The sequence below is a fragment of the Mustelus asterias genome, chromosome 1 (genome assembly GCF_964213995.1).
Source record: "Mustelus asterias chromosome 1, sMusAst1.hap1.1, whole genome shotgun sequence".
Taxonomy (NCBI): Eukaryota; Metazoa; Chordata; class Chondrichthyes; order Carcharhiniformes; family Triakidae; genus Mustelus; species Mustelus asterias.
This window is the reverse complement of record NC_135801.1, coordinates 159,383,330-159,396,915: the sequence shown is the minus strand read 5'-3', so window position 1 is coordinate 159,396,915 and position 13,586 is coordinate 159,383,330. Positions and strand designations below refer to the sequence as shown.

General features: G+C 42.8%; 1 protein-coding gene across 1 annotated transcript in view; it reads right to left on the bottom strand.

Annotated features, from left to right (window-relative positions):
• The window catches only part of LOC144499643 (myosin-IIIb), a 154,835-nt gene that overhangs the window by 2,643 nt on the left and 138,606 nt on the right, over positions 1-13,586 (bottom strand). The window contains exons 27-29 of the mRNA XM_078221848.1: positions 13,276-13,365; positions 9,128-9,293; positions 4,400-4,753 (exon numbers count right to left, since the gene is read on the bottom strand). Coding sequence (XP_078077974.1) covers positions 4,400-4,753; positions 9,128-9,293; positions 13,276-13,365 — 610 coding nt within the window. The remainder of the gene's footprint in view (positions 1-4,399; positions 4,754-9,127; positions 9,294-13,275; positions 13,366-13,586) is intronic.

Sequence of the window (13,586 nt, the reverse complement as noted above, 5' to 3'; positions counted from 1 at the left end):
AAGTCTTCAGGGCCATGTAAGGTCTATCCCAGAATACGGAGAGGGGCAAGGAAGAAATAGCTGAGGTCTTGGCCAAAATCTTTGTATCCTCTTTAGCCACGGGCAAGGTACCAGGGGATTGGAGAGTAGCTAACATTGTTCCTCTGTTTAAGAATGGCAGAAGAACGAATCCGAGAAATTACAGGCCTATAAGCCTTACATCAGTCGTGGGGAAATTATTGGAGAAGATTCTTAGGGACAGGATGTATTCACATCTGGAAGAGAATAGGCTTATTAGCGATAGGCAGCATGGTTTTGTGAAGGGGAGGTCGTGTCTCACAAACTTGATTCGAGTTCTTTGAGGAAGTGACAAAACAAATTGACCAGGGCAGGGCAGTGGATGTTGTATACATGGACTTTAGTAAAGCCTTTGATAAGGTTCCTCATGGCAGGCAGATACAGAAGGTGAAGTCATATGGGATCCGAGGTGGGCTGGTAAAATGGATACAAAACTGGCTTGGTCATAGATGTCCCGAGGCATGGTATATGGTACATTGGGGAAACCATGCAGACGCTACGACAACGGATGAATGAACACCGCTCGACAATCACCAGGCAAGACTGTTCTCTTCCTGTGGGGAAGCACTTCAGCAGTCACGGGCATTCAGCCTTGTATCTTCAGGTAAGCGTTCTCCAAGGCAGCCTTCACGACACACGACAGCGCAGAGTCGCTGAGCAGAAACTGATAGCCAAGTTCCGCACACATGAGGACGGCCTAAACCGGGATGTTGGATTTATGTCACATTATCAGTAACCCCCACAGCTTGCCCCTGGTCTTGCATAATCTCACCAGCTGTTGTGTCTGGAGACAATACACATCTCTTTAACCTGTGTTTAATGTTCCCTCCAACCACATTATCTGTACCTTTTAAGACCTGGCTGGCTGTAGAGATTTGCATTCTAATTAGTATTCTGTAACTTGATTTCTGTGTCTGTGCACTGTTGGAGAACAGAGACCACTCCATCTGACGAAGGAGCAGCAAGCTCCGAAAGCTTATGGTATTTGCTACCAAATAAACCTGTTGGACTTTAACCTGGTGTTGTGAGACTTCTTACTTGGTCATAGAAAGCAGAGAGTAGCAGTGGAAGGGTACTTTTCTAACTGGAGGTCTGTGACAAGCGGTGTTCCACAAGGATCAGAGCTGGAGTCTGTTGTCTGCAATGTACATAAATGATTTGGAGGAAAATGTAGGTGGTCGGATTAGTAAATTTGTAGATAATACAAAAATTGGAGGAGTAGCGGGTAGTGAGGAGGATTGACAGAATACCACAGGATATAAATTGGCTGGAGAGCTGGCAGTTGTAATTTAACCCAGACAAATGTGGAGTGATGTGATTCGGAAGGTAGTGCGGTGACCAGAATTGGACACAATATTCCAAATGTGACCTCACCAACATTTTATATAATTAACATAATTCTTCAACTTTTATACTCGATGCCCCGGCCGATGAAGGCAAGCATGCCATATGCTTTCTTCACCACCTTTTCCACCTGTGCTGCCACCTTTAAGGATCTGTGGACCTGTATTCCCAGATCTTGCTGTGTCTCTATGATCCTGATGGTTCTGCCATTTATTTTATAGCCCCCACCTGAATTGGATCTACCAAAATGAATCACCTCGCATTTGCTGGATCAAATTCCATCTGTCATTTCTCCGCCCAATTTTCCAGCCTATATCCTGCTGTATTCTCTGACAATCTTCATCACTATCCACAACTCCAGATATCTTATATCTGCAACTTGCAGATCAGGCCAGCTGCGTTTTCTTCTAAGTCATTTATATATATATTACAAACAGCAGAGGTCCCAGCACTGATCCCCGTGGAAAACCACGAGTTACAGACCTCCATTCAGAAAAACGCCCTTCCACTGCTACCCTCTGTCTTCTACGGCCAAGTCAGTTCTGAATTCATCTAGCGAGTTCACCCTTGATCCCGTGAGAGTTTAGCTTTTGCACCAGCCTGCCATGAGGGACCTTGTCAAATGCTTTACTAAACTCCATGTAGGCAACATCCACAGCCCTTCCCTCATCACTCATTTTTGTCACCATCTCAAAAACCTCATCCAAATTAGTGAGACATGACCAAAAACATGCCGTCTGTTGCTAAGATGACCATTCCATTCCAAATATGTATAGATCCTATCCCTAAGAATCTTCTCCAACAATTTCACTACCACTGATGTCAAGCTCACTGGCCTATAATTACAGGAGTTAGGACGTTGTGTTGAAGTTGTACAAGACATTGGTAAGGCCACACTTGGAATACTGTGTACAGTTCTGGTCACCCTATTAAACTAGAAAGAGTGTAGAAAAGATTTACTAGAATGCTACCGGGACTTGATGGTTTGAGTTATAAGGAGAGGCTGGATAGACTGGGACTTTTTTCTCTGGAGCGTAGAAGGCTGAGGGGTGATCTTATAGAGGCCTATAAAATAATGAGGGGCATAGATCAGCTAGATAGTCAATATCTTTTCCCAAAGGTAGAGGAGTCTAAAACTAGAGGGCATAGGTTTAAGGTGAGAGGGGAGAGATACAAAAGGGTCCAGAGGGGCAATTTTTTCACACACAAGGTGGTGAGTGTCTGAAACAAGCTGCCAGAGGTAGTAGTAGAGGCGGGTACAATTTTGTCTTTTAAAAAGCATTTAGACAGCTACATGGATAAAATGGGTATAGAGGGATATGGGTCAAATGCGGGCAATTGGGATTAGCTTAGGGGTTTAAAAAAAGGGCGGCATGGACAAGTTGGGCCAAAGGGCCCATTTCCATGCTGTAAACCTCTGACTCTAATAGCAATGCAAAGTATTTATTAAGGATCTCATCCGCTTTCTTTGGCTCTACGCATAATTTCCCTCCTTTGTCCTTGAGTGGACCAACTCTCTTTCTAGCTACCCTCTTGTTCCTAATATATGTATAAAATGCCTTGGGATTCTCCTTAATCCTGCCTGCCAACGACATTTCATTACTTCTTTTTGCCCTCCTAACTCCTGATTGGGTTATTTTCTACTTTCCCTGTATTCGTCAAGTGCTTCATCTATTTTTAGAGGGATATGGACCATGTAGGGGCAAGAAAATACGAGAGGGGCATCTGTGTCAGTACAGACTTTGTGGGCCAAAAGGCCTGTTCCTGTGCTGTACTGTTCTTTGTTCTAATTTCAGTTCTTCTGACACTGGTTAAAATGTGTTCATAAGATCCCCTTTTCCAAGTGTTGGAATAACAACTTGTATCTACATAGCACCTTTAACATAATAAAGCATCCCAAGATACTTTACAGCACCATTATGAAACATAATATGAGCCACAAATATAGATATTAGACCAAAACATTTGGCCAAAGAGGCAGGTTTTATGGAGCATCTTAAAAGGAGGAAAGTAAGGCAGAGAGATGGAGAGAGGTAGGGAGAAAAATTCCAGGGGTTAGGACCAGGCAGCTAAAGGCACAGCCACCAATGGTGGAGTGACTAAAATTGGGGGATGCTCAAGATGGCAGAATTAGAAGAGTGCAATGGAGAGGTTGAGAGGGGTGGCGAGGTCGAGCTGGGGTCATTAGCTTCCACGTGTAAACAATGTGTTTTCACATGATGTCACCGAGGAGCAGCAAGTAGATGAGGAAAAAGGATGGGGCCCAGGATAGAGACATCAGAGCTAATAGTGTGGAAACTCTGAGTGGAGCCATTGAAGCAATTTTCTGGCTATGATTAGATATTACAGGAACAGAGCCAGATCCCTTTTGAAATTTATCCAAAATGTAAGAAAACATTGCAACATCTTTACTTTTACTCTCTCCATTTCTAGTAATACTAAAACCTCATCATTCCTATTAAATCCGGCGGCACGGTAGCACAGTGGTTAGCACTGCTGCTTCACAGCTCCAGGGTCCCGGGTTCGATTCCCGGCTCGGGTCACTGTCTGTGTGGAGTTTGCACATTCTCCTCGTGTCTGCATGGGTTTCCTCCGGGTGCTCCGGTTTCCTCCCACAGTCCAAAGATGTGCGGGTTAGGTTGATTGGCCAGGTTAAAAATTGCCCATTAGAGTCCTGGGATGTGTAGGTTAGAGGGGTTAGCGGGTAAATATGTCGGGGTAGGGCCTGGGTGGAATTGTGGTCGGTGCAGACTCGATGGGCCGAATGGCCTCCTTCTGCACTGTAGGGTTTCTATGATTTCTATGAAATTATAAGTATCCAAGGTGATATATACTAAATGTTTCGCAATATTCTGTAAAAAAGCTGCATTGACAACGTCAGATGTAATGACCATGTTGTGACAATTAGTTTACGCACTGGATACACTGCATTTCTAAAGTGAATCTTTGAAATCCAATTCTCCAGCCAGCACAAAGCAAAAATAAAAGGAACACATACCTCAAGAACTTGCTGAATCTCCCTCATTGCCAAGCGTATTGATGGGTGCAGTCTTGGTAACGTGTGTGTGCGTCCTTGATGCTCATCCTCGTTCCAGTTCTCCGAATTAACTGCGGTCGTTTCCCCTGAAGCAGCAGCTTGAAGTTTTCTGTCTGTGATCTTCTTCATCAGTGGTGGCACTCGAGGCTGCATTGACAGCTGTGACTCAGGCGGTACAAAAAGCTTAGACAGCTCGTTGTGCACTCGGTCATGAGTCGAGACACCAGCCATGGTATTAAAACTTGAATTTTCCTGTGGGTTGATTTTTGCTGAAAAGTTTCTCAGTTCTTCGTAGTCCGTCTCATTGTCACATTTCTAGAAGGGAAAATGCTGCATTACCATATAATCATTAAAACATTAGAAAGGTAAACAAAATTAACATCTCCAACAGGAATGTTTGAATGTGTTTTAAGTGTTTAGTTAGCCGTACCTTCATAGAGTCTGAAGGCAAGTGCCATTGCAAGTCCTGAGCGCATAATGTGGACTGACTTTTCAGTGCGCAATTTAGGGAGAGCAGTATTGTCAGAGGTTCTGCACAAGTTGCTAAATTGAGGTTTCATTTTTTAAAAATTATTCTTTCATGGGATGGCCAGCATTTATTGCTCCTCCTTAAGAATGCCCTTGGGAAGGCGATGGTGAGCCACCTTCTTGAACCACTGTTGTACATTTGGTGTAGTCACATTGCTGTTAAGGAGGGAGTTCCAGCAACACTGAAGGAACGACCATAGAGTTACAAGTCTGGACGGTGAGTGGTTTGGAGAGGAACTTGCGGACGGTGGTGTTCCCAAAAGAGAAAATGCTGGAAAATCTCAGTGGGTCTGGCAGCATCTGTAAGGAGAGAAAAGAGCTGACGTTTCAAGTCCAGATGACCCTTTGTCACTTTGATCTGCCAGGCCTGCTGAGATTTTCCAGCATTTTCTCTTTTGGTTTCAGGTTCCAGCATCCGCAGTAATTTGCTTTTATTATGTGGTGTTTCCATATGTCTGCTGCCCTCATCCTTCTAAGTGGTAGAGATTGGTGGTTTGGAAAGTTACAGCCCATGTGTGAATTTAAAAGAATCTTGTGGCACAACTTGAAGAATATGAGTCTTATTGCTTTCTGGGCTAACATTCTTCCCTCAGCCAACAAAAACAGATTTTCTGTCCACATACTCACTTGGCATTTGTGGAACTGATAATATAAGGAACAGGTACATGGAGTTCCTATGGCTGAAGGGTCGATAAACAGTGCGCAACAGTGACTGGTAAAAGAACCTGAGGCAAAATGGGAAATAACTTTTATGTGAAGAAGGGTTTGAATTTGGAATTAAATGCCTGATAGGGTGGTGGAAATAGATTCAATAGGAGCCTTTAAAAAAAAGCTGGACAAGTGCTTGAAGGAAAAGAAATGGCACGGATAAAGGGAAAAAGCAAGAGCACAGAATTAACTGGATTGTTCAATCAAAGAGCAAGCGCAGACCAAAGTGACCTCCTTCTGTGTTATACTATTCTAGTGGTAAACCAATTCAGAACACCCTGACCATATGGTAAAGTGTTTTCAAAATGCAAGTTTTTCCTTTGTATGTTATTAGTTTCAATTTTCTTGTTATTTGTTGTAGTTGTAAAACCCTGGACTTGAAGCTCAAGAAGTGAAGATTCCAGCTGAATCTGATATTAAAATTATTTACTCCTAAAGGGTGAGTTGTGTCCGTTCTGGCTCAACTTTTAGATCAAATATTTTGCTTCTGTGAAGTATTCAGTGTTAGAGAGAGGAACAAAAGTTATACAGGTTCCTTTGTCAACAACAAAAAATATGGCCAGCCTTTTTGCTGCATTTTCACATTTTTATTATATCTTCACTTCCTTCTCTGGGCACTGTGAACAATAAGCAGTCTCACAACACCAGGTTAAAGTCCAACAGGTTTATTTGGGAGCACAAGCTTTCAGAGTGTTACTCACTCACCTGAAGGAGGAGTAACACTCCAAAAGCTTGTACTACCAAATAAACCTGTTGGACTTTAACCTGGTGTTGTGAGACTTCTTACTGTGTTTACCCCAGTCCAACACCGGCATCTCCACATCATCACTGTGAACAAACCAGTTCAGCAGGCTGGTCAAGAATTTAAGTAGATTGTCTGTAGGCTATACTGAAAAGAGAGTAGCACGTTCAGTAATATTTTGGGTATTGTGGCAGAGAGACAAATTCTTGAAAGGAATGTTTCATTGCTGTCTTGCCTATTTAGCCATTCACTTTTTGAAAGCTTTATTATAGGCTTGGTTTTAACTGGACAGGTTCCAATAGCCTCTGTGTATCTTGTCCAAGCTTCAGTTCTTCATCTGTTAGTCGTACAATTTTCAATATCGTGAAGGGGAATTGTAACCAAGTCGGATGCTGCCTGCACCCAGAAAACACAGACATTCTCCCGTGTGCATACCCCATTCTCTCCTCACGTTCCCTGTCCCAGTCTCCTCCCTTTTCCATATCTCCAAGTCTACAGTCACTTAGCTTCTCCCCATCAATTTCCCCATGGCACTTGGTATCTCCCCTCTTGTTTTCCTTTGCTCACATTGGCTCCCTAGTCTCACAAGCACAGCAGATGCTTCTAAATACAAGAAACCGGTTTCCTTGCTCAGTGCCAGGATTCAGTGAAAAAGGATGATATCTACGTCTTGAGAAAGCTTGGATGTGAAGGCCTGACCGTGAGGATGGCCAGGAGCAGTGAAGGAGAATTTGGAAGGGGGAATCTGAAAGAGATGGCAAGAATCAGGCCCTCAGCTGCACAGGTACGAGAGTCCTGTTTTCTTCCAAAATAAAATCTACAAATACAACCTGCAAAAAAATTCCGAAAGCCTAAAAAAGTTTACTAATGTGGGAAAAAGACTAGTAACATGGGCCAAATATTTTACCTGAACAAAGCATATACTTGTTTTGTGTTTTCTACATGGACTGAGCAACTGCAGTACCGGACTAAGTTTTGAAGACTTGTGCTTCAAAACAAGGTGTGTCCTTAGTCAAGCTGTTCATCGATGATCTTCTCTCTGTCGGAAATTCATAACGGGGACGTTCGCTGATCTCAGCACCATTTGTGAATCAGGTGAAGAAGCAGTCTCTGTCCATATACAGGAAGACCTGGGCAACATTCTGGCTCAAGGGGCAAGTAACCTTTGTGTCACACAATTGCCAGGAAATGGCCATCTCCAACAAGAGAGAATTCAACCATATCCCCTTGAATGGCATCATCATCATCCCTGAATCCCCTACAATCAACATCCTGAGGGTTAGCATTGACCAGAAGCTAAACTGGACCAGCCATATAATTCCAGATCAGAGGCTGGAAATTCTGCAGGAAGTAAATCCCTGAAGCATATCCTCCATCTCCAAGACAAAATACTCTCCACTTACCTGGATGAGTGCAGCTCCAGCAATACTTAAGAAGCTCAACACCAACTAGGACAACGCAGCCTACTTGACTGGCACCCCATTCGCCACCTTCAATGTCCACTTTCTTCCACCGATGCACAACGGCAGCAGTGTGCATCATTGAAAGACGCACTAACAACTTACCAAAGTTCTTTGAACAGTTCTGATCGCCTCACTATAGGAAGGATGTGGAAAAGATTGAACGGGTGCAGAGGAGATTTACAAGGATGTTGCCTGGATTGAGTGGCATGCCTTATGAGGATAGGCTGAGGGAGCTCGGTCTTTTCTCCTTGGAGAGACGAAGGATGAGAGGAGACCTAATAAAGGTGTATAAGAGTTTGAGAGGCATAGATCGGGTGGACTCTGAGGCTTTTTCCCAGGGTGGAAATGTCTGCTACGAGAGGACACAGGTTTAGGGTGCTGGGGGGGTAGGTACAGGGGAGATGTTAGGGGAAAGTTTTTCACACAGAGGGTGGTGGGCGAATGGAATCGGCTGCCGTCAGTGGTGGTGGAGGCAAACTCAATAGGGTCTTTTAAGAGACTCCTGGATGAGTACATGGAGCTTAATAGGATGGAGGGTTATAGGTAGGTCTAGACTTGTGGGCCGAAGGGCCTGTTTGTGCTGTAGTTTTTCTATGTTTCTAACAACATCTTCCAAACCCATGACCTCTACCACCTAGAAGAACAGCAGATGCAGAGAACACCACCACCTGCAAGTTCCCCTCCAAGACATAGATCATCCTGATTTGGAACTACACCACCATTCCTTCTCTGTCACTGAGTCAGAATCCTTGAACTGCCTCCTCAATAGCGCTGTGAGTGTACCTACAGCAAATTGCAATGGTTCAAGAAGGCAACTCTCCAATACCTTCTCAAGGGCAATTAGAGACAGGCAACAAATGGTGGCCTAGCCAGAGAACCCACATTCCATGAAACACCGAAACAGAGGGGAACTAAACACATTACTGGATGCAATGCTCCATAAACTCATCAAACTCGTGAAAGCCTGTTTAGTACAAGTTTTCAATACCAACGTCACTTTAGAAGTGTCCCGTCGATAATAATACTAGACAAGAAAACTAAATGAATTAGGAATCTACATGGAAACTGGCGAGATGAGGAGGGTCAGTGGACCTACAATGAGAAGTTAGTGTTACTCTTGTTCATTTTAAATAGTCAGTTTCTTAATGGATTTTAAAAAAGGAGACAATTAGCCCAGAATACCCTTTGGCACCACACACACATTCTAAGATAGTTCAAAGATCCTCAAAGATTGCAACAATTATTTACCTGTCCACAAGGTGTAGTAAGGACTTCCATGAATGGCTGAATTCCAACAGTTTTATAATACTCCACTAAGTCTGGTAGAGATGGGTGGGCCCGATCTTCTCCCAATATCACATACTTCCCATTGGGCTGCATTTCAATCATGTAGTGTCTACACCGATCTACACCTCTGAGAAAAGAAACACGTAATAGTAAAGAGTGATTGTGCTGGAATAGTCCTGATTTTTGAGTTAATGATCCAGATTTTTTGATTCTTGTGTTTTGACTGAATTGTGAATCGAAATCCCATTTTCCATCAGGTTAAAGTAACAGGTTTAAACCAGATTAGTAATTACATGGAAGCAGTTTTACTACCAAGAAAGATGGATAGATAACAAGGAGCAGACACCGGCCCCAAACTCTGACTATGCTGGGTTACAGTAATATGGACCTTCAAAAAAACTGCAGTCTCTGAAATGAAGGGGGAGATAGCATTTATATCCATCTTAACAGTGAGCAATTTTATAAATACGATTACTTCTCAATCATAGTAAATTGCTGACAGCTAAAGACACTTTGGCGTCTTTTCTCCCTGCTGGAGAAATAGTCCCCACAGAGAATAAATATCATTAGTTAAATATTTGTGTGACAATAATGTTCTCTAAGGTTTCAGGAAACATTTGAAATTTAATTTATTTGAGGGTATAAGCTTTCTTGATTGGGACATCAAAAAATAAATTTGACGTACAATTTCTATTCATATCTGTATTGTGTTGTAATTTCCTATAGTGCCCCATGCAATGAAGATTCCACTATTCACAAACACTCACTCCCTCCACCACCAACAATCAGTGGCAGCTGTGTGTACCGCCTACAAGATGCAGGAACTCACCAAGGCAGCATCTTCCAAACCCACAATCACTACCATTCAGAAGAACAAGGACATAGTTTTATTTCCCACAGACCACCTTACATTCTGAGCAAAACTGTCAATTACTGCCATTTAGCCAGTGATACCCATATCCTGTAAATGAATTTTAAAAATTCTAGTTGTACTGTAAGTGTGAAGTCATGTTTAACATGGAAATCTACCAGTCACAGGTGGATTTGTGGTTTCACAGGTCTTACTCTAACTGTTGTTGCTATTGCTAATGATAGCGGGTACAGTGAAGATAATCAGCCTATGATATAGCTTTGACAAAGGGTCGTCTGGACTTGAAACGTCAGCTCTTGCCTCTCCTTACAGATGCTGCCAGACCTGCTGAGATTTTCCAGCATTTTCTCTTTTGGTTTCAGATTCCAGCACCTACAGTAATTTGCTTTCATCCAGTATAATGTTCAGAATGCTGCTTTGCTACATCTTGTCAATTAGTGCAATTTAGCCAGTGATGCCCGCATCCCATAAATTAATAATGCAGATGTGCATTTGGGCACTGATATTTCACCTCAGAGACCTGCCTATATGAAATGGGTGAGCATTCCAGCATTTACTGACCATCCCTAGTTGCCTCGAGAAGGTTTTGGTAAGCTGCATTCTTGAACTGCTGCAGTCCCCGAGGTTAGTGCTTGATGTGCAATATGCTGACTTGCTATCTACATAATTTCTCATCTCAGAATCAATGAAACAAAACAAAATAGAATTGATTGTTCAAAGTTTCACACTCTAAATTTAAAATGACTTTAACCTAACAGGAGCCTTTATCTTAAAGGAGATGGATGTTGGCAATGCCAAACATGTCACAGAGTTCAGGAAAAAAAGGAAGAAGAGGATCAAAAAGAGAGCACAAGAATAGATCAGTGAATAATATAAAGGGGAACTCAAAAATATTTTATAAACATATACAGTAAAATGGTAGTAATGGGAGAGGAACTGATAGAACTGATTAGAGATCAAAGAGATGATCTTGCGGTGACAGTAGGCATGGCTGAGGAAGTAAAATGACTACTTTGCACATGTCCTCACTAAAGAGGAGGATGCTGCCAATGCCAAAATAAAACAGAAGAGAAATGTTGGTAGGGTTAGTGGAGAAATTGAAAAGCACAAACTTAGTGAGGAGGTACTGTAGAGACATGGGCAGTGCTCAAATTCAAAAAATAATCTGGTCCAGATTGGAAAGCACCTTAGGTTGCGGAGGGAAAAAATGCTGGAGATAATGGAAGTTCTTATCATAATCTTCCAATTCTCCTTAGGAATAGGAGAAATTCCCAAGGACTGGAGGACTGCAAATGCTCCATTCCTGTTGGAAAAAACAACCTGAAAACAGGCGACCTATCATTAGTGCTGGAGAAACTGTTAGAAACAGGAATCTGAGACAAAGTGAACCAGCACTTGGAAATATGTGGGTTAATAAATGAATTTCCATACATGTTTGATTAACTTAATTCAAGAGATTTTGATGTCCCTAATCCCATGAGTCCAAATTTTGCCTAATAACCCTGTGTCGAACTTCGTTGGTCATCATACTTAAATATTAGCGCTATTTCTCCAACTGATACTGTCAGATTTGCTGAATGTTTCCAGCATTTTCCATTATTATGTTAAGCACCAGAAACCAACTTCCTGCTATGGGGAGAGAGCAGGAATGCATAAAACAATGAGATGTATGCAAGGTATGGATCCACTACAGTTCGTCTACTGCCGCAACAGGTCCACAGCAGACGTCATCTCCCTGGCCCTGCAACCCTGGAACACCTAGATAACAAAGACACCCATGTCAGACTCCTATTATCGACTCAGCTGAGCCTTCAACACCATTATTCATACAAAACTCATCTCCAAGCTCCATGGCCTGGGCGTCAGCACCTCCCTCTGTGGCTGGATCCTGAACTTCCTAACCCACAGACCGCAATCAGTAAGGATAGGCAACAACACCTCCTCCACGATCATCCTCAACACCGGTGCCCCCCAAGACTGTGTTCTCAGCCCTCTACTATACTTGTACACCTATGACCGTGTGGCCAAATTCCTCTCCAACTCGATTTTCAAGTTTGCTGACGGCACCACCATAGTGGGTCGGATCTCAAACAATGACGAGACAGAGTACAGGAATAAGACAGAGAATCCGGTGAACAGGTGCGGCGAGAATAATCACTCCCTCAATGTCAACAAAATGAAGAAGATTGTCATCGACTTCAGGAAGCGTAAAAGGAGAACATGCCCCTGTCTACATCAACAGGAACAAAGTGGAAAGGGTCGAGAGCTTCAAGTTTTTAGGTGTCCAGATCACCAACAATCTGTCCTGGTCCCCCCATGCCGACACTATAGTTAAGAAAGCCTCTACTTTCTCAGAAGACAAAGGAAATTTGGCATGTCAGCTACAACTCTCACCAACTTTTACAGATGCACCATAGAAAGCATTCTTTCTGGCTCTATCTTGGTATGGCTCCTGCTCTGCCCAAGACCGCAAGAAATTACAGAAGGTCGTGAATGTAGCCCAATCCATCACGCAAACCAGCCTCCCATCCATTGACTCTGTCTACACTTCCCGTTGCCTCAGCCAAGCAGCCAGCATAATTAAGGACCCCACGCACCCCGGCCATTCTCTCTTCCACCTTCTTCCGTCGGGAAAAAGATAAAGTCTGAGGTCACGTACCAACCGACTCAAGAACAGCTTCTTCCAACCGACTTAACAGCTTCTTCCCTGCTGCCATCAGACTTTTGAATGGACCTACCTTGCATTAAGTTGATCTCTCTCTACACCCTAGCTATGACTGTAACACCACATTCTGCACTCTCTCGTTTCTTTCTCTACGAATGGTATGTTTTGTCTGTATAGCACGCAAGAAACAATACTTTTCACTGTATACTAATACATGACAATAATAATAAAACAAATCAAAGGAATTGTAATATGAGTGCAAATAATTATTAAAGTTGTGCATGTTCACTCGGCTAGAATGATGTCCATTAACACTGTGCTAGCATAGAACAAGATGCCAAGTAGGCTTATGGTTGCTATAGTTGTAGGTGATAATAAACTACTTTTTGAATTAATCAGCTTGCTGTGTCACAAGTATTTCCATTTGGATTTTTTGATGATTCTATTTAAATATTTTTGATGAATTTACTGCCTAACAGATGCTTGGCCAACTGGAGATTTTTGCACAGGTAAATTTTAGCATTGAGGTATTCCAACCGACTTGGGAGTTGCAAAAAATAAAGCAAAGGTTACCTAAAGGTCAATGTATATCCTTCCCTACTTCCACTGACACGAATCAGAAAGCAGCCTAAAGGTTGGTTTGCCAACAAATCTTCACTTTCTCTGTAAATCACAGGAGTATAAAAATGTATTAATTTCATATACATGTCCAATAAAACAGAAACAGAATCACAGAATCCCTACAGTGCAGGAGGTGGCCATTCGGCCCATCGAGCCTGCACTGACAACAATCGCACTCAGGTCGTAACCCCTTAACCCCACATATTTACCCTGCTATTCCCCCGACACTAAGTGGCAATTTAGCATGGCCAATCAACCCAACC